We start from the raw sequence: 20,799 nt of genomic DNA, 5'->3' as shown, positions 1-20,799 counted from the left end.
ATAGTGAACACATTTCAAATGTTTATAGAAAATTTCCGAGTAAGAAGAATTCCTAGAAAACCTGTGGTTCCTTTGGAATCTGAAATTCCGCGTGAGGCCGTCAGGAAAGTCAGGAAAGTGAAGTAGACTGTGTGTTCTCAGAGTGAGTCTCTGGGGCTCTAGAATTTTGTTGCTATAGCACAAGACACACTTTCTCTCATTAGGGCACTTCATGGCCCAATAAAAGCAGGTCAAGAAATAGAAACTATTGTTAAGTACTTTCCTTTGACACCAGCTTGCCTGGTCTCCTTGCATATTATCTCTGCCCACTACTTTTCTACTGATGTAAATTTACAGTGGCCTCCCTTCAGTACCTGTACCTTCTCCAAGGTCCAGTGCCAGCTATGGCTTTTCTATGGATTCCTTAGACCATTCTAACTTGTATCATATTCTTCTTACCTTGAAATTGTATAGCATTTACTGATTGTGCCATTCATTGAGCATTTTAATTAAAATCTGCATTATGTTGGTATTTATGTTTTCATAATTTTTTTTATCTACTTTGTTGCTCAATATGTTTTAAGGACCAGGACTACCTTAGACGATTTTGTATCCCTTGTAGCACTTGCCAGTGATAGATATAATCAATAACTTGTTGAGTGAACATATTTTCAAAGTAGATTCATTGATACTTCTTCATCTGTGTTTAGCTGTTTCATCTTTGCTAAACACTTCAGCCTACAAGGGAAGAAAATTGGGGAGAAATCAAAGAAGGAAGAAAAATCGTATTTGTTGAACCTTTGTTATGCAGCAGGCACAACACTAGGCTTTATCACTTTGACCTCATGTTATCTCCAAAATAAGTATAGGTGGTATGTTATATTACAGTTTGGGAAACTGAGGCACCTATCTTATAAGTGGTAGAAAAAGTTTAAACTAAAAGGTTATCTGTCTCCCAGGACTGTACTCATTCTAACACAACCACTTCACAGATTTGTTTAAGGTGTCTAGATGCAATTTTTAAAAATTAAGCAGATGTACAAAATGTAGTACAAATATACAAAGATCTCAGTTCAAAATTTATCAGCAAATTCTAAAAGATTACTTGAGAGACAAAATAATACCTTAAAGCATGTGTATATTTTAAATAGTTTATAAAGTTGTAGTATAAGAACATGTTAAGAAACAAAATATAATTATTGAAGAAAGCTACAGTTACCATTCATATTAAACCCAAATACTTTTTGGGGGGAGAAAACTTGACTTTTTTCATGTTTTTAAATTTTACTTATACACCTGCCAAAATACAAGAATTATTTATATAAAATAATTATAAATATAATGATTTCTTTTTTTTTTTTTTTTTTTTTTGGTAGAGACAACGAGAGAGTTAGAGAGAGAGACAGATAGGGACAGACAGACAGGAAGGGAGAGAGATGAGAAGCGTCAATTCTTTGTTGCGGCATCTTAGTTGTTCATTGATTGCTTTCTTATATGTGCCCTGACGGGGGGCAGGGGGACTACAGCAGACCAAGTGACCCCTTGCTCAAGCCAGTGACCCCGTTCTCAAGCTGGTGAACCAGTGCTCATGCCGATTAACCCCCACTCAAGCTGGCAACCTCAGGGTTTTGAACCTGGGTCCTCCACGTCCTAATCCAGTGTTCTGTCCACTGCACCACAAGCTAAATATCATGATTTCTAATCCATACTTTGATAATACTTGGTATTTATTTATGAAACTGTTCTATATTTATTTAACAATGATTTGGTTTTTGAGACTCAGCTTAGTCCAAAGCACATTGCTTGGTGCTGAGTATGTTTTGTGTTCTCTGTACAGCTATTGACTAGTGGGGTGAAAGATACAGTTACAACTCATACAAGGGAGTGAGTAAGGAAGGTTGGAGAGTGGGAGTAGGGTAAGTGGCAGTCAGTATAGTTTGAGTGCCTTGAGTTTCTAGACTTGAAATTTGCTATCAGGAGGAAGTCTTCAAGTCTTTCCCCTGCATATGGTTGATATTAGAGTGTTAAAAGTAAAGAGCGTTCTCTTCATCCTTTCCCAGAGGCATGAAAATTATTAGATTATTACATATGAAAAAAGATGATAAGTGTAAACGTCATTCCCAAGATTTTATCTGTTTTATTCCTCAGCACCTATAACCCAGGGGACTGGAGTAAACTTTCCAATTGGAGAAATCCCAAGCCAACCATACTATCATGACATGAACTCGGGGGTCAATCTTCAGAGGTCGCTGTCGTCTCCACCAAGCAGGTAACTGAAAGAGAAGCTGCTCTTGCCTTAGTCTGTGTGTGGGAAGGTAGGCAGGCACAGAACAGGAGAAACAAAGCAGAGAGTTAAAGAGCGTTTGCTGATTTCATGTAGATTTTTCATCTCTTCTATTGAAATTTATTTTGACATTTGACAATTAAATGTAGTTGGTATGGTACTCAGAGCGTTTAAAAAAATTAGGGGGTTGACCAGGGAACTATGAAAATGTATTAATGTGAATTTTATCCTGTTTTGTGAAATACTATAATTCTACAAGTTAAACTCATTCTTTTGGCGACTTTAAAAAATGATGTTGCCTTGGCAAAAAACCCTGGTTTATGATTGATCCATCCTGGTAACTTTTACCCTAATACCACATGCAAGCTTGGGACAATGAAACATGAAAAATAAAATGTGTCACTTATTAAACTTAAAAGTTAAAGGTCTTATTTCAGGCCAAAGTTTGCCAAGTTCTTTAATTAATCGATAATCTTTGAATAATTTATTGAACTCTCGGTTACCAATAAAAATATTACCTGTTCGGAGATTTGGTTTAACCAGCAGCTTTTGTAGAAAAGTTACAGTGAAATCACTGCTTTTTAGTTCTCTGTTGACATTCTCATTTTCCTCCCTTGACCTTCTTATTGTAACTTTCAGTCCCATGGGGGTTTCAAAAGAGGTTTCCTATTTAAATGAAGGATAAATAATAGCTTGGAAAGTCATTGTACATAGGATTGCGTGATGATCTATTCCACTCTTACAGATAGAATGATAGAAGAGGATTGAGTTAATGAGAAGGAACGGTGAATAAATAGGATATGTGTGAGTTAGGTATTAATCACAGACATATCTGAGCATACCCAGACATCCACATGCTTCTGGGTTTGGGAAGCAGTACAGTAGGCAGAGCACAGCTTACTTTGTGCTGGCTTGCTTCGATTAACATGTCCTGGGCAACTCACTGAATTTCTCCAAATTTGTCTCCTCATGTGTAAGGAAGGGAGGATTGGGTAATATGTAGGAGGACCTCTGAGGCCAAGTCCAAATCTGAAATCCTACAACATTAATGTTGATTACTTCATTAAATTAATTTGGAAGATACCGTTTTTTAGTTTTTTTCTGCATAGATGTGGATAGGGACTTTGTAATTTTGGGGAAAATATCCATTTTTATAGTCAATTAACTGTTTAAAAGGGTATTGGTGGGGATATATGAAAGCAATAGATCAAACTATGTGGCATGTACCATAACATAGTGTTTTAACCTCTACTCTATATATAAATACTTATTTTTTTAATAATTGAGATGAACCATGTTTTCTCTATTAAAATAGATCATTTTAAAAGTAGATCGTGTGGTTTGAATTTGCAAATGGGCTGCATTTCCTGGTTGACCGTAAGAATAAAGGGCCATAATTATTTTTGGAAAAGCTAAATTAGAATATATGAAAATAGTTTATAATTGGTAAAGTAGTATACATTTTTAATATTATTAATTATAGGGTTATACTAATAATTATTATTTAATAAGTATCTTCTAAATGCCATTTACTTAATGAAGAGTTTTATATTTAATAACTCATTTAATCCTCTCAACCATTCCCCTTTGAACTGGGTTTTATTATATCTATTTTATTGATGATTAAACAAAGTTTAGAAAGGTTAACAAGCTTACTATTAAAAAGTAGTAAGTGGCCCAGATTTGATACTATGCCAGCCCACTCCAAAGCTCATGTTCTTCTCTACTCTGTTACCTTGTCTTTGAATTAATGTGAAGGGATTATATTGTTAATATGAAGTACTATGCAAATGAACATTATTAAGATTGATAATAATTATGAGTCAGGTACAATCTTAACAATTTTAAAATTAGTACACATATCTCATTAAGAATTCACTTTTTACTACTGAATTTTGTTGGAAATAGCTTTCAAAGGTAAATATAATAAACATGATATTTGTTAGGCATGTACAGGTATACTGTAATGATAAATGATATATACAACAGGAAATTGTTACCCCTGTTTATGTCTTAAATACTCATCATTATTTCAAAATGATTCTCAGATACCATTGTGTTTATGTAAATTTCCACAGTAAGAATCTCCTCAAATTATATGCTTTCAAAAGCTACACATCTTCCTAGAAATCCCATTAGCATAACTACTATTGTATTTTAACAGCAAAAGACCCAAAACTATATCCATAGATGAAAATATGGAGCCAAGTCCTACGGGAGACTTTTATCCCTCTCCGAATTCACCAGCTGCTGGAAGTCGAACATGGCATGAAAGAGATCAAGGTGAGTAATAAGGAGACATCTCTAGAGATGTTAGAGTAATAAGTCAGCTCATTTCATGTTTCATTTAGTCAAAATACCATAACTGAATCACTATGGATTATGTTTTTTCATGAGATGACTACAGTAAAATTATTTTTAAGATAAAAGTACTAATCAAATGTTGTTGATATTTACTTTTAAAAATCCCTTCCACCTTTTTTTTTATAGTGAAAGGGAGAAAGACAGACAGAGACAGACAGACAGGTAGGGACAGACAGACAGGAAGGGAGAGAGATGAGAAGCATCAACTTGTAGTTGTGGCACCTGAGTTGTTCATTGATTATTTTCTCATATGTGCCTTGTCGGGGGTGGGGGCTCCACTTGAGTCAGTGACCCTTTAATCAAGCCAGTGAGTGACCTTGGGCTAAATCCAGCATCCATGGGGTTCTGTCTATGATCCCACACTCAAGCCAGCTACCTCAGGGTTTTGAACCTGGGTCCTCGGTGTCCCAGGTCAACACTCTCCATTGCGCCACCACCTGGTCAGGTTAAAAATCCCATTTTTTACATGTTTATTGGACTTTATTTTTTAGACAAGATGATCTTGTACAGCCCCCAGTTATGTGTGGGATGATTATGGTCTACCTTAGTTGGTTAGATTGCAACAGAACCACAATGTTGATTAAGTTAGAACAGTTTGCTTCTCTTTCTGGGGAATTTGAGGGAGGAGCCAACCTGTAAGCCATTTGCAGGTGCCAGTTACTGAAAGTTTCCATTTAAAGGAAGCCATAATTTCTTTCCCCCTCTTTTTTTTCACTTGTTTAACTTTATTTTAATTTTTAAGAAATTTATTTGACCATAATCCTTCCTCCACTTTCAAAACACAATTTTTTTTAATTAAATTTAACCTGAGTGATGGAGATTTGGGGGAAGGGGTGGGAGGAAAGGAGTAAAGAGGACAAATATATGGTGACAGAAAATGATTGGACTTTGGGTGATGGGTATGCAGCATAATCAACAGTTCAAATGTTTTATATATGTTTACCTATAACCTATGTACTCCTGTTGATCAATGTCTCCCCCTTAAATTTAATTTTCTAAATAAAGTTAAAAAACAAAAAGCAAACAACAAAAAAAGAATAAAATTAAATGTATTGTGATGATATTGGTTAATAGGATCATATAGGTTTAAAATGTATATTTCTGTGATGCATGATTTGTATGTTGCATTTTGTGCCTACCACCCAAAGTCAAACGATCTTCCCTCACCATATATTTGGCCCCTTTTACCCCCATCCCCCACCCCCTTCCCTTTGGTAACCACCATACTGTTTGTTGTCTGTGTCTATGACTTTCAGTTTTATATCTCACATGTGAGTGAAATCTAACGGTTCTTTGCTTTTTCTGATTGACTTATTTTTCTTAGCATAAACTTCTCAAGGTCCATTCGTGTCACATAATTCCTTTTGGAAGTAGTTAAAGCATAAACAATAAGTAAACTTGGAATGTTAGAAACTGTATCTGAATCAACCTAGTTATTCTTTCTAGATAAAACTATGACCCAGTTCTAAGGCAGCTTTGGGGGGGAAATATAATTTTAAGAAATAAGTATTATTTGGCTCTCTGAATTCAGATTTAGCTCCATCTTATTTTTAGAGTCTGTTGTAGCAATTTCAACTGGTATGCTCTAAGAATTTTTAATACATGCAAAACCTAACTATTTAGTCAGGGGCACTGAGCTCTTTTCCCTTAGATTTCCAAGGAAAAAATGAAAACAGCAAACACAATAGCCATCTGATGTGAATGAATCACAATTATGCTTATATTTTTTATCAGATTGCCAAAAACAAATTTTTTTTGGCGTTCCACAGAATTGTAGTAATTAGTTTATGTGTGCCATGAGATGAAAAAGGTAAAAAATTGCTGGTCTATTGAATCAAATGTATTTCATCAGATATATACATGTCTTTTTGCCATAATTAGAAGAAGATTATTAAGCCTGGAAATAGAAAGTTTAGCTAACTGCAATTTTTGTTGGTATGTGTGCATGGATGCTAATATGACATAGCAGCAGCATGAAAATGTATTTGAGAATTGTCTTTCTACTCACATTCTGCATTTTGTTAAAAATGTAAGGTACAAGTGCTTTTTCATGGTAGTTTTCAGCCCATGACTTGGGTATCTGAAGGTGAGGAAGCTGTATCTCAGGAGACAAATAACTTAGCAGTAAAAGCCAAAGTCAGTTCCTTATTCAGGACTATGATTTTGCTGCTCCAAATTTTTATGCTGAATGCCATAGGATTTCAAGAAGAATGACATTTTTAATAGAGGAATTGGGCTTTAGGTTCTGTGGGTCCTCTTTAATGGGCTGCGAATTTTAACTGGTGAAGAAAGGGGAGGCCTGGACATAGGCAAGCACTGTGCAGAAGTTAGTTTCAGAACCATGTGTGCCCCTGTGGCTGGGCACTTTGCATGTAGAAGGAAGTAATGGCAGATGACAGAGGTCCTTCTGAGGACATTCTTGAAAACCAGCTGGAGAGTGTAGCTCTAAGGACATTTTTTCCAATCTGTTCTTCAGACTGTGGACGGAATCATCTGTATAAAACATAATGACTTCATATCACTTCTCTGCTTCAGCTCCTTCAGAAACTTTCCATTCCTCTTAGTAGAAAATCAGAATTCCCTCACATGATCTGAAGGCCCTATTTGTTGTCTGTCTGTCCTCTGACCACCACTCCAGCCTGAGAAGATGCCATCTGCTTCTCCTTCTTACCCTTGAGACTGCTGCTTTGGTTAGATTTAGCAATACCAAACCCAAGACCATCATATAAACCATGTCTTCTGGAAAATCCTCTTCTCTTTATGGAAAGTTTTTTGTCATCATTCAGCTCTAGCCTAAATGGAGGAATTTCAGTCAGGTTTTACTGTTTTTCTCTCTTGACATTTACTATAATTCCTTGTACTCATAATACATTATTACATACTTATTTTTGGAATGAATTATTCTTAATCTGCCTACATGATGAGGTCAGGGACTTTATGTTGGCTACTACTGTAACTAGCACCTAGTAACCATGCATAACACTTGGTACATAGTAGGGGCACAATAACTGTTAGATAAGGGAACCACTGATGGGCAGAAACCAACCTTATTAGTGAAGGCAAGAAAAAAATAGGGAATTACATCACACTTGCCATAATGAGCATGTAAACAAAATCCTCAACCCTTTATATTTTATTGCTTGTTTTACTGACATTGTCAGTTTAATCTAAACAAAGCCATATTTCCCCTATCAGAAAATTATTCTGAAAAGATTCTAATGGTAATAATATTTTGAATGTGTGGGAGTGAATATGTTGTGTTTTTTATTATAGAGAGTGTCACTGTGTAAGAATTGATTCTCCTTTCAGCCTTTTGAATAAAGTCAATCTCAAATCATATTATGAAACATTTTTGAAAATTAGAAGGGAAACTATCATTCTTTCTCTTTGTAAAATAATTGTATTGTCTTGGTGATTTTCTTTTGTCAAGATGACTAGCGTTATTGGAGAAGTCTGTAAAGACATATTACATTAAGAGTAAGGAAGAATGATCCATTGTCAAGTGGGCTTATAAAAACCCCACTGTCACTTTAATTCTGAAGACCCTGAAAACTTTGTAATGTGCACAATAAGCCATTGTAGAAAGAAGACTTCAACTACAATGAAAAAATGAGGGCAGTACAGTACTATCTTTATAAATTTGCTAAGCTAAATGTAGTCCTTTTGTTCTTAGAAAATTGCTTTTAAAAAAATTTTCAAAGTAAAATGTCCCATAGTTGTTCTTGTTTGTCTTCAAATGTTCCTTAGACACTTGCCTACCATGAGGGCAATTTTCTAAAGGGCATATTGAGTACCACTCAGTATTTATAATGGCTTTAATACATGTCTTATACTTATTTCTCCCACAATGCCCTGCACTAATTGGTACTCAGTAACTATTATTAGTTGAGTAAAATGTAGTTGTGTTTGTAATTGGCAGAAATGTTTAAAATTTGCTATTAATTATTTCCTGGATATGTCTTATGCTGCTATGTTAACTTTGCATTAAAATCTATTCTTGCCTTAGTCCTTAGCAAAACTGATTTTTGAAATATGAGATTAAAGATAAAACTATGGACAGTTTTTAACATTCTATTTATAATATGAAACCTCACCCAAAACCATTGAAATTTATTCCAAGTGGGCAAAAAATAAGTAATGGATGTGATATGACCAAATTATTATACTCATTTCATTTGTAAAGTAAATTAGGCATAAATTTTAATATAAAATCTAGATTCATGTGATGACAAATGTTTCTGAAAAAATCTTTTTTATATTTATTTATTTATTTATTTATTTATTTATTTATTTATTTTTAGCAAGAGAGATTGAGAGTGAGACAGAGAGAGTGAGTGAGATAGAGAGGAGAGGAGAGAGATGAGAAGCATCAACTTGGTGTTGCAGCACTTTAGTTGTTCATTGATTGCTTCTCATACATTCCTTGACTGGGATGGGGAGAGGGTTGGCTCAAGCCAAGCCAGAGACCTTGAGCTCAAGCTAGCAGCCCTGGGCTTCAAGCCAGAGACCTTTGGGCTCAAACCAACGACCATGGGATCATTTCAATGATCCCATGCTCAAGCCTGTGACCCTGCGATCAAGCTGGCGACCTTGTGTTTCGAACCTGGGACCTCAGCATTCTAGGTCAATGCTATATTCACAGTGCTACCACCAGTCAGGCCTGTAATTTTAAAAAATTTAGTGAAAATATTTTTATTATAGCATATTACAAACATAATTAAATTTTTGTTTTCTTTCAAAACACAAAAATCTTATTTTCTGATTACAAAGGAATTATTATTTAATTTTCAGAATATAGAGGCAAACATTTGAAAATTAATCACTAATAATGGTAAACATTTCATAAGAATCTATATAATATGCTAAAATTTCTTCTGATGAATAGGGATAGAAATTAACTTAGCATCTACTTTATGTAATATTTATATTTTATTTTATGTTTTTTATACATACAGAGGAGAAGGAAAGAGAAAGAAGAAAACCGGGTTATTAACAAGGGTTATATAGACACTGTTATATTTCTTTCCTAGATTCTAGAATATGTTTCTTGCTTTGTCCTTTATGAATTTCCTAGTCTTGAAATTCTGGCTGCTTTTACCTCCATTAAAAGCTTTCTTTTTTTATTGTTTTAGAAAGAGAGAGAAAGAGAGAGAGAGAGGAAGGGAGAGAGAGACAGAGAGAGAAAGGGAAACATCAACTTGTGTTTCACTTACACCATCATTGGTTGTTTCTTGTATGTGCTCTGACCGAGGATTGAACATGCAATCTCGGCATTTTGGGACAACACTTTAAACAAGTGAGCTACTTGGTCAGGACAGAAAACTTTATTTTTGGATACAATTTTTATCATTTTATATTTTAATGGTTTGATTAATAGAACCAGGTTAGCTTTTCAATTTGCAGGTTGAAAATTTCTGTTGTGTCAGTTGTTATTTCTCCTCTTTCATTTCTAATTTTATTTATTTGAGTCCTCTCTCTCTTTTTCTTGGTGAGTCTAGTTAAAGGTTCATCAATCTTGTTTACCTTTTCAAAGAACCAGCTCCTAGTTTCATTGATCTTCTGTATTGTTTCTTTAGCCTCTATGTCATTTATTTCTGTTCTGATCTTTATTATTTCCTTCCTTCTACTACATTTGGGCTTTACTTGCTGTTCTTTTTCTAATTCTTTTAGATGCAGGGTTAAGTTGTTTATTTGAGCTTTTTCTAGCTTCTGAAAGTGTGCCTGTAGTGCTATGAACTTCCCTCTCAGCACTGCTTTCGCTGTGTCCCATAAATTTTGAGTTGTTGTATGCTCATTGTCATTCGTTTCTAGGAATTTTTTTATTTCTTCTTTGATCTCATTCTTAATCCATTCATTATTTAACAACCTGCTATTTAATTTCCATGTGTTTGAGAATTTTTGAGCTTTTCTGTTTGATTCATTTCTAGTTTCATGCCGTTGTGATCGGAGAAAGTGCTTGATACGATTTCAGTCTTCTTAAATTTGTTGAGAGCACTTTTGTGCCCTAACATGTGTTTTATCCTAGAGAATGTACCATGAGCGCTTGAAAAGAATGTATATTCTGCTGCTTTAGGGTGAAAGATTCTGAAGATCTCTATTAAATCGAGTTGATCTAGTGTTTCCAATAAGTCTGCTGTTTCTTTGTTAATTTTCTTTCTTGAGGATCTATCTAGTGATGTTAGTGGGGTATTGAAATTCCCTAATATTATAGTATTGCTATTGATCTCACCCTTTAAATCCATCAAAGTCTGCTTTATATATTTAGGTGCTCCTATATTAGGTGCATAGATATTTATAATAGTTATATCTTCCTGTTGGATTACTCCCTTTATCATTATGTAGTGGCTTTCTTTATCTCTTACTATATCCTTTGTTTTAAAGTCCAATTTGTCTGATATAAGTATTGCTACCCCAGCTTTTTTTTCATTTCCGTTTGCATGAAATGTTTTTTTCCATCCTTTTACCTTCAATCTATGTGTGTCTTTTGTTCTAAGGTATGTCTCTTGTAGACAACATATGTATGGGTCTTGTTTTCTTATCCACGCAGCTACCCTATGTCTTTTGATTGGATCATTTAATCCATTTACATTTAAGGTTATTATTGATATGTAGTTGTTTATTGCCATTTTCTTCTTTAAAGGTGTATTCCTTTTTTTGCTATATTCTTTTCCCACTTTGATCTGTTTACAACAGGCCCCTTAACATTTCCTGCAGCATTGGTTTGGTTGTAATGAATTCCTTGAGTTGTTTTTTGTCTGGGAAGCTTTTTATTTCTCCTTCGATTTTAAACAATAGCCTTGCTGGATAAAGTAGTCTTGGTTGTAGGTTCTTGTTCTGCATTACTTTGAATATTTCTTGCCATTCCCTTCTGGCCTCAAGTGTTTCTGTTGAGAAGTCAGATGTCATCCTTATGGGGGCTCCTTTGTAGGTGATAATTTTTTTTCTCTTGCAGCTTTTAATATTTTCTCTTTATCACTTAGCTTTGGTATTTTAATTATGATGTGTCTTGGTGTAGGTTTCTTTGGGTTTCTCTTTAATGGAGTCCTCTGTGCTTCTTGGATTTGTGAGAGTTTCTCTTGCATTAATTTAGGGAAGTTTTCAGCTATGATATGATTGAACAAAATCTCTATCCCTTGTTCTTTTTCTTGTTCTTCAGGAACCTCTATGATGCGGATGTTATTTCTCTTCATGTTGTCACAGAGCTCTCTAAGAGTTTCCTCTGACTTTTTGAGTCTCTTTTCTCTTTTCTTCTCTGCTTTCATGCCTTCATTCCAGTTGTCCTCTAACTCGCTGATTCGATCCTCTGCTCTATCTATCCTGTTTTTAATTCCTTCCATTGTGGTCTTTATTTCTGATATTGTATTTGTCATCTCCAACTGATTCTTTTTTATACTTGCTGTTTCTTTATTTAGGTTTTCATACTGACCATCCATTGTTGTTCTAAGATCCCTAAGCATCCTTACAATCATTATTTTGAACTCTGCATCTGGAAGTTTGATTATTTCCATATCACTCAGTTCATCTCTCAAAGGTGTCTCTTGTGGTTTCATTTAGATTGTACTCCTTTGTCTTCTCATCCTCTTTTTTTGTGTTTTATTTGTAGAGTTGGTTGAGTCTAGGCTTGGTGTTGTCTGCCTCCAGTTTTCAGTTGTGTTATTTCTAGGTCTTCTTGGGTTGGTATCAGCTGTTATCTATAATCCACTTTCAGATTTGGGCAGCTTTGAAGTCTTGATTTGTTTGTTTTCTTAACAGGTGATAGTCTTGTTTACTGATCTCAGCAGGGGGCTTCCTTGAAACTGTATCCAGGAATGGGATGGGTGTAACCTGAGACTCTGAAGGCCTCTTTAGCCAGCTAATCTCACTGGGGGCAGGGTGTTTTCTCAGCTTCAGTAGGGGGAGGTGTATCTCAGATCTCCATGGAGACCTGAGTTACTGCCCGTCCTCCCCACTTCTTGCTTTCAGCTGTCTTGTTGCGCTGATTGGAGCTGGAGAGATGTCCGGAGATCTCTGATCCCGGAAGCACTTCAGCTCTGTTTTGTGAAAGGTTCAGTCCCTCCCCCAGCTATGGCCACCTCCAGCATGGATGAGCCAGCTTTTTTAGTTCGTTTCCTGCATTCCTTAGCCCCTCACAGTCTGTCCCTCTCCCTGTCCTTTCCACTTGGGAGATAAGCTGGTCTTTTCAATGCACCTCGCTCCCTGGTCGCCAGGCAAGTGGCTGTGAGCAGTAGTTTCTGCTCTTTTCCCTTTGAGATCCTCTCTGGGCTCTCAGCCTCACCCCCCCCCCCTCCATTCCGGTAAGCAGAGGAGGTTCAGGCGCTCCCTACCAGGATTCTTGTGGTTTCTTCTTTGCTCCTTGGTTTTTGAGAGCTGTTCTTGCAGTTCAGAGTTGGTTTTTCATGCTGATTTTTCCTAAATTGATTTGTATTCCAGTTTGGTGGTGAGGGCTGGGCGTCTGTGCATCTGCCTACTCCGCTGCCATCGGTATTTATCAAAAATTTCTTTTATTTTAATTCTTATACCAGGAAAAATTTCATCTGAGGTCTTGTGTACCTTATCTTTTTCTCATAATAGTCAATTCAGAAACTTGATTCCTAGTTAATATATTTGTCTTGAAGTCATCAGAGTCATCTTTTACAACTGATAAAAGAGAAAGAATGAGACATGTCTTGGTTTTCCACTAATTCAAGTTACTTTCAAGGGACTATATGTAGTTGTATTTCTGTGCCCAGGAATTTAACAGACTTATCATACTAATAATTGTGCTTGAAAATTTAAAACATTTATTTTTCATTGTGACTTTGCCACTGCCATTCTAATAGTCTCACTGATTTATCTATGTTTGAATATGAAACTCCTAAAACACTATTGCATAGATAATAATAAAGTAAATATATTTTTAATATACAGCTGAGGTGGGGTTTTTTTTGTATTTTTCTGAAGTTGGAAACGGGGAGGCAGTCAGACAGACTCCCACATGCGTTCGACTGGGATCCACCCGGCATGCCCACCAGGGGGTGATGCTCTGCCCATCTGGGGTGTTGCTTTTTTGCAACCAGAGCCATTCTAGCACCTGAGGCAGAGGCCACAGAGCCATTCTCAGCGCCCGGGTAAACTTTGCTCCAGTGGAGCCTTGGCTGCGGAAGGGGAAGAGAGGGACAGAGAGGAAGGAGAGGAGGAGGGGTGGAGAAAAAGATAGGTGCTTCTCCTGTGTGCCCTGGCCAGGAATTGAACCCGGGACTCCTGCACGCAAGGCCGACGCTCTACCACTGAGCAAACCGTCCAGGGCCAGCTGAGGTATTTTAAATCAAATCTTAGGAGCTTCTCAGTCTGATCAGTATTTAAACAATTTGTAATCTTAGATAAAATGTAAATTCAAAATGACTTTTTGCAGTAATATTTTAATTACTACACATTTAGGATTTGAGATAATTGGATTCCATTAACAGTTATCAAATGCCTATTAATTGCCAGGACTTTTTTAGGTATTGGGAACACAAATATGAATAAATTAAATTTCTAGCCCTTGTTCTGTTAAACAAAAAATTAACATTTTTCTCTTTATGGAAAGAGGTGGTTCACAGAGGATAAGTAATTTCGAACCAGATTATGAGGGGATGGCCTCTATGTCTGAAAACTAGCTTACTTTTAAGCACTATGAGAAGTAACTCTTTACACAAAAATCAATAAATTAGTATGTTAGTAAAAACTAGCTATAATAAAAACCACTAAGTAGTGTATTGATATGTAATTACAATTTTAATAGTAGTTTAAGATTTTATACTAGACTGTTGAGTAGGCAATGTTTAGGCATTGTGTTTGGTTACTGTAGATACTAGAAAATAAGACTATTTTTTTAAATTTATAGTTCTGTTATATAAATAAGTCTTTGTGATATTTTAATATATTTCCAAGCCCTAGAGATTTCTTTTGAACATTGTGCAAATGTTCTCATTTGTAATATAGTCTTAAATATTGTACTAAATTTCATTTTGCACTTTGTAAGAGTTTTGCAAGGATATCATATTAGACATCCAATGAATTAAGCCAAGACCTCCAGGGAACCCTGGGGGTAGAGAGTACTAATGCCGGGTTGTATCATGAGGTCAGTCAGGTATAGGAAATAAATAACAGCAAGTAAGAGTGTGGTAACTTATTAATAGAAGTAGAATCAGAGACCAGCAGTATAAGGAATATTAATAGAGATGCTAGAAGCAAGAGTATTTAACCTAGTTTGCAAAATTCTATTGTAACGAATGTTTTAACATTTCTTTAAATGAATGAATTTATAGAACATTTAATGTACTACTAAGTGCTGTGGATATAAATATCCATGAGTGAATATTGATTGAATGTGTTAAATTGGTGATTTCAGAATCTTTTTTATTTCCCATCCAACAATCTATAAGTTTAAACTTTGGAAAACAGTGCTCTAGGCCAAACTACAGTCTGAAAAATAGCATCTCAAGATTTCTCTAGAGTTATTGGAGCTGGGTGAATGGGCAGCTTCTCAAATAGTTGAATAACTGCTATCTGGGAATCATTAATATCAAATGAAGTTCTAGAAAATGGCAAGACAAACAGCTTAGTAATCTTCTTGGAAGAATTTTAAAGTCCCTTTGGGGACCAGCTAAAACACCAACAATTCCTTACATTCCTAGAGTTTGTATCACAAGGATTAAATATCAAAGTTTGAACCAAATAAAATGAAACATATAAGTGCTTTTGATGGATAAATGGGCAGAGATGGTTAAAATTTAACGTATGAGCACCGTTTAAAATTTTTGTTTGTTTAGCTTATTATGGAAAACACCAGAAGTCAAGAACTTAGACTTCTTACAGAACTTGCAGTGAACCTCCTTGTCCCATAATGCCAGCAGTGAGCAAACTCCCGGGATACCTCTTTCAGAGTGCATTTTATTCTCTTCAGCTACACACCTGTAGGTGAAAAATCACATGAACAGTTTTCAAACAAAAAGGAAGACAATAAATGTTGGTAAAGTGAGGCTGTTATCATATTCCTCACATCACCTACTAATTAGCAGATGTTCACGCTCCTTTCATGTACTCTAATGAAGAAGAGCATTTTGAATGGGGGAAAACCTGTGTACGTTTTAGGAGGGCCAATCTACCCTGGCCACATAGCTCAGCTGGTTAGAGCATTGACCTGACATGCCAAGGTTGCAGGCTCGATCCCCAGTCAAAGCACATACAAGAATCAACCAAGGAATCTGTAAATAAGTAGAACAACAAACCCCCCCCCCACTTCCTCTCACTCTGAAATCAATCAATAAAAAAAAATAGAAGGACTAATGCTACTTAATATTACATAGTTATATAGTTTTTCTTGGGAACATCAAATGATCTGAAAATATAATATTTTCAAAAAAACCACAGTGGGTAATTAATTTTAAAAAAAATAACAACTTGCTATTTACTACTAGGTCTCTAGATGAATGGAACACAACCTAAAGTAGAAAGGTGGAAAACCCGATGTAGACAGATAGTGTACCTCAAATCCTAGTGTACCACGCCAGGTTTCTTGGAGTGGGAAAGGGTTTTATTTTGAATTCTTTTACACATCTATTTTATGTCTACGTTTGTTCTGAAGTAGTTTGGAAAGCTACTATTATATTACCAATATATGCAATGAAAAATGAGTTTTTAGGGCTAGAACAGAGATTACTGGACTCTTCAGCAAGGTGTAGCTGGTAATACTTATTTGGTAGCTAAGCAGGTAGGAGGTACAGAGAGGCTGTCTCATCAAAGTGGCCAGGTAGTTAATAGCAGAGCCTAGATCTCTTTTAAAAGCTGATATTTTTTTCCTGTTACCTTACAATCTACCTAAAGAAGCAGGATGTAATCTTGACCTATGCAGGAAAAACAAACCAGGAGAATTTGAACTCTGTTTGATAAGTCTTGGCAGGTGGACAGTTTTTCTAATGAGCTTCATAGACGATTTTATTATACCTGTAGTACTAAAATGGAAAAGCAGCAGTGAATTCATGAACTTTAAGGGATTTGGAAGTACTGTCAAAATTTTGAGATGATAAACATTTTATCTTATTTTTTTTAAAAAAAACCCTCTTAATATTAGTGCCAATGTGTAAATGTTTTTCAACTAAAAAAAAAGAAGTTGGAGATATGAGTGATTTTAGTGGGTGAATGTGGAGAAGAGCTGGTTTGAATTGAAAGGTTAGCATGATTTTTCAAATGTTTTAAAAAGCTTTTTTGTTGTGGAAAATATCAAAAGTGGGGAGAAGCATAAAGTGAACCTCAATGTACCATTACCAGCTTGAACTGTTACCAATATTTTGTCAGTCTTATTGTTTTAATATCTTTCAATTTTTTGAAGTAGTTTAAAGTAAAACCCAGAGATCATGCCATTTTATTTGTAAATACTTCTGTTTCTAACAGATAATGACGTTTTAAAAAACACAACCCTAACACCATTGTCAATTTAACAAATATAAAAATAACTCCTTAATATCATCTAATAAATAAAGTGTGTCCAAATTCCCCAGAATTTCTTACGTTAAAAATGAGGATCCAAAATGGTTTATATGTCATATTTTATTTTCAGTCTCTTTAATATATAACAATATATTAACTATTTTTCTCTATTAATCATTTTTATATCAACTCCTTTTCTTAAATCATTTATTGAAGAAACAACATAAATTAAAATTTTTTCATTCAATAAATACATATGTAAATAGAAAAAACTAGACCCTCCTGCCATGTGACTACCATTAATTGAGCACTTACTGCTTCTCAGACTGGGTTAAGACTTTATATATATTGTTGCTTTTCAGCCCTATTAAAATAAATGTTTTACAGCTTATTGCACTGATCACTACAGTGTTTAAGAAATTTGACATAGATCACACAGACAATATGTACAAGAGATAGAATGGGAACAAACCTTTGTGAGTTTAGCTGCCTAACTCATGCTTAATATTATTATATAATGAATATTGCTTTCCAAGCAAGTCCTTGTGATATGATGGTTATAGCTTTGAAAATTAGTTACAAAACCTCTATTACAATTTTTTTCTAATACATACTGTATTTCTACATGTATAAGATGCTCCCATGTATAAGACACACCTTAATTTTGGGGCCTGAAATTTGAAAAAAATGTATTACATAAAGTTACTGAACTCAAGTTTTATTCATCATAAAATTCATACAATTGCTCATCTGCACAAAAAAGTGGGAAATGCAAGTAAAACAACTACAATCACTGTATAATTATGATGCACCCAGTTTTTAGACCCCAAATTTTTTGAAAAAAGGTGTATCTTATACATGGGGAAATACAGCAATACTTCAGTACAGACAAATGCATATAATATCTGAGGAGTTCATAGACTTCAGGGATTCATGAGTGTAGTCTTTATGCTCACTCATGTTAAGAATTTTTTTTCCCATTTAATGGTGAGATGTTGAAAAATAATTCCAAAGTCTACAATGTCTTTGCTAGAGATGTGTGACATACATCCGGTTTAAAGTGAGCTATGTGCTGTCATGGCTGGTTGGCTCAGTAAAGAGAGCGTCAGCCCAGCTATGGATGTCCCAGGTTCAGTTCCCAGTCAGGGCACACTAGAGAAGCGACCATCTGCTTCTCTCCCTCACCCCTTCTCTCCTTCCCACAGCCATTGGCTCATTGGTTCAAGTGATGGCCATGAGTGCTGAGGGTAGCTTATTGGTCTGAGTGGATCAGCCTCAGGTGCTAAAAATAGCTCTGATTTGAGCATCGAGCATCAACCCAAGATGGGTTGCTGGGTTAACCCCAGTTGGGGCACATGCAGGAGTTTGTCACACTATCTTCCCTCCTTTCACTTAAAAAAAAAACAAATAAAAAATGAAAAAAGCAGCTAGTGTATGTCAAAAATTAGTTTTGTATTTATTGTAATATATATTTTTTCTTTTAGTTCTATTCTGATTTTTTTATTTTTGTGGGTTTTGTTTTTTTTTGCCTTATGCCTAAAGCACTGTAATGGTGGTGATCAGGAAACTAAACACTGATGTTGCCTTAGACAAATCACATAATTTCAGTAACCTCTGAGTTTTCTCAAGTGTAAAGTAACAAAGTTGGCAACTCATGTTCTAACATTCTACATTTAATATGAGGTCAAGGCTTGTAGGTCTTTTGGACTTTTGAGTCTTAAAGATTTCATTAACATGGATCTTTTTGAAAATTCAGAAAGTTTTTAAAATTTCTAAATTATTTTAAAATGTTTTAAATACTCTCTTTAAATGACACAGTAACTGAGCTGTTTATGTGCTGGGAGGCACCGTATGTTTTACTTTATACCTGAGGAATGCACAGTTCTTACAAATACATGTCCTGTCTTGCACCATTCTGGTGCAACGAATGATTGATAGAAATTGAGTTATTATAACAGAACCTTGTTATGGGATCAGTGTCTCCTACTTTGAAAATAAATGATTCAGCCAGACGGCAACATTTATTTTCTCTAAATGACTAGGGATGTAGCAATAGGAGACCATTATCCTGTGACAATATTCTGTTTCATTGACATTATCTCACAAATGTAATTGGTCCATTACTAAATAGAGGTTTTGTTACTGATCAATTTCATGATTTTCAAAACCATTAGGATAATAAATATGCCACTGTAGTAATTTCATTGACAGAATGTTCTTTTTTTATTCATTTACATTTGTTAAAGGAAAAATATAGATTTAGGGTGAACTTAAACACTACAGTTTATACCAGTTTTGACTACTTTTCCATTAAGAGAAATGGAATATTGTACAGAGTAATTGTATTTGCATTGAGCTGCTGAACTGACGACCTCAAAATTTTCCTGATTTTTTTTTCTCTCTACCACACTAAACCACATCAAATCATAACTGCTTCTAAGCAATTAGTTTACCACCTCAGTTTAATGATTTTATGTGAAATAAGTTCCAGATCATTTCTAGGACTTTACTGTAAATCTACTAAAGTAACACATCAGTTAAATCAACCCTAACCATTACCAGTGTAGATAATAACAGTATTAGTAACAACAGAAACCTTGAGATGTCTTGTAGCATAAATGTTTCTAAATGCATGGCTTTTCCCCAAATGTTCTCCTCTAAAAACTCATCTATAATCTTGTTAAATTAGGACTCTTCCAGTATCTTTCTGACTTTTACAGTTAAGGTTACGGTATTGATTTTATTTTATAGTGCATGGCTCTCAGATGCTCAACACTAATAAGCCTCTATAGCCAAGAGGTTTCCCCCAGAGGCATGGTGAAGAGCAGCTCTTTACCTATGCCAATGTTTAATAAGTGACTAAAATAACTCCAAATCCTGCATAATTGTTCAGTGTTTTTCCTTCTTTCAAATTAGATTTTCTGACTTTACTCGTGACACTTTATCATTGCTTGTTAAAATGAAATTGCCTAATGGGTAAAAGCATTTTGAAGTGTTTTCAAAAAGTACTTTTCATTAATTCAGTATTCACTTTTTTTTTAACACTGTTCTTATTTAAGTTTTTTTTTTTTTAATGTTTCAAGGAAGGTGTTTGGGAGCTTCAAAGGAGTTTAAGCTTTAACTTTGTATTGGGTGTAGGTGTAGCCTGGAGACATTTTTTTTTTATAGAGATGTGATAAATAGAGACTTGTAGTAACATGCTATTTATTGTGCCTGGATTGGAACACACTATAAAGAGAGACTGAAAAATTATAGTTGAAATTATATAACTCAATGATAAAGTAAGAATTTTTTATTTTTAAATGAAGATTACCACATTTTCTCCTTTAAAAAAAAGAACTGATTTTATTTTTAAGAAGTTGAGAAATTTAATTGATGATATTTTATTCCCTCAGTGTAGATTGATATTTTTTCATTATTTTAGAGTCTGATAAATGTAAAATATATATATATATGTATGTGTATATATATATATATATATATATACACATACATATATATATATATAAAATATGGAGATACTTTCTTAACATGGCAGTTAATTAATTTTTGAATCATCTGGTATCATCGTCAAACTACTGCAGTGGGATTAAGCCCATATGTCTTGTCATAACATTCAGAGTTTTTTGTTGACTTGGAGTGTGTGGGAAGGACTTGGTCACATTTGCCACACAATCATGAAATTTTACATGGAGAAGAGCTCTTAGAGACACATATTCAAA

The 20,799-nt window shown here is 34.8% G+C and overlaps 1 protein-coding gene across 11 annotated transcripts in view; it reads left to right on the top strand.

The window, feature by feature from the left end:
• Positions 1-20,799, top strand: part of NFIB (nuclear factor I B) — a 241,171-nt gene that overhangs the window by 168,745 nt on the left and 51,627 nt on the right. For all 11 annotated transcript variants that reach the window (XM_066257269.1, XM_066257264.1, XM_066257268.1 and 8 more), the window contains 2 exons: positions 2,128-2,248; positions 4,428-4,546. In XM_066257269.1, coding sequence (XP_066113366.1) covers positions 2,128-2,248; positions 4,428-4,546 — 240 coding nt within the window. The remainder of the gene's footprint in view (positions 1-2,127; positions 2,249-4,427; positions 4,547-20,799) is intronic.

Source organism: Saccopteryx bilineata, chromosome 2, assembly GCF_036850765.1.
Source record: "Saccopteryx bilineata isolate mSacBil1 chromosome 2, mSacBil1_pri_phased_curated, whole genome shotgun sequence".
In the NCBI taxonomy this organism is placed as follows: domain Eukaryota; kingdom Metazoa; phylum Chordata; class Mammalia; order Chiroptera; family Emballonuridae; genus Saccopteryx; species Saccopteryx bilineata.
The sequence above is the reverse complement of the archived record's forward strand: the minus strand, read 5'-3'. Positions and strand labels throughout refer to the sequence as shown.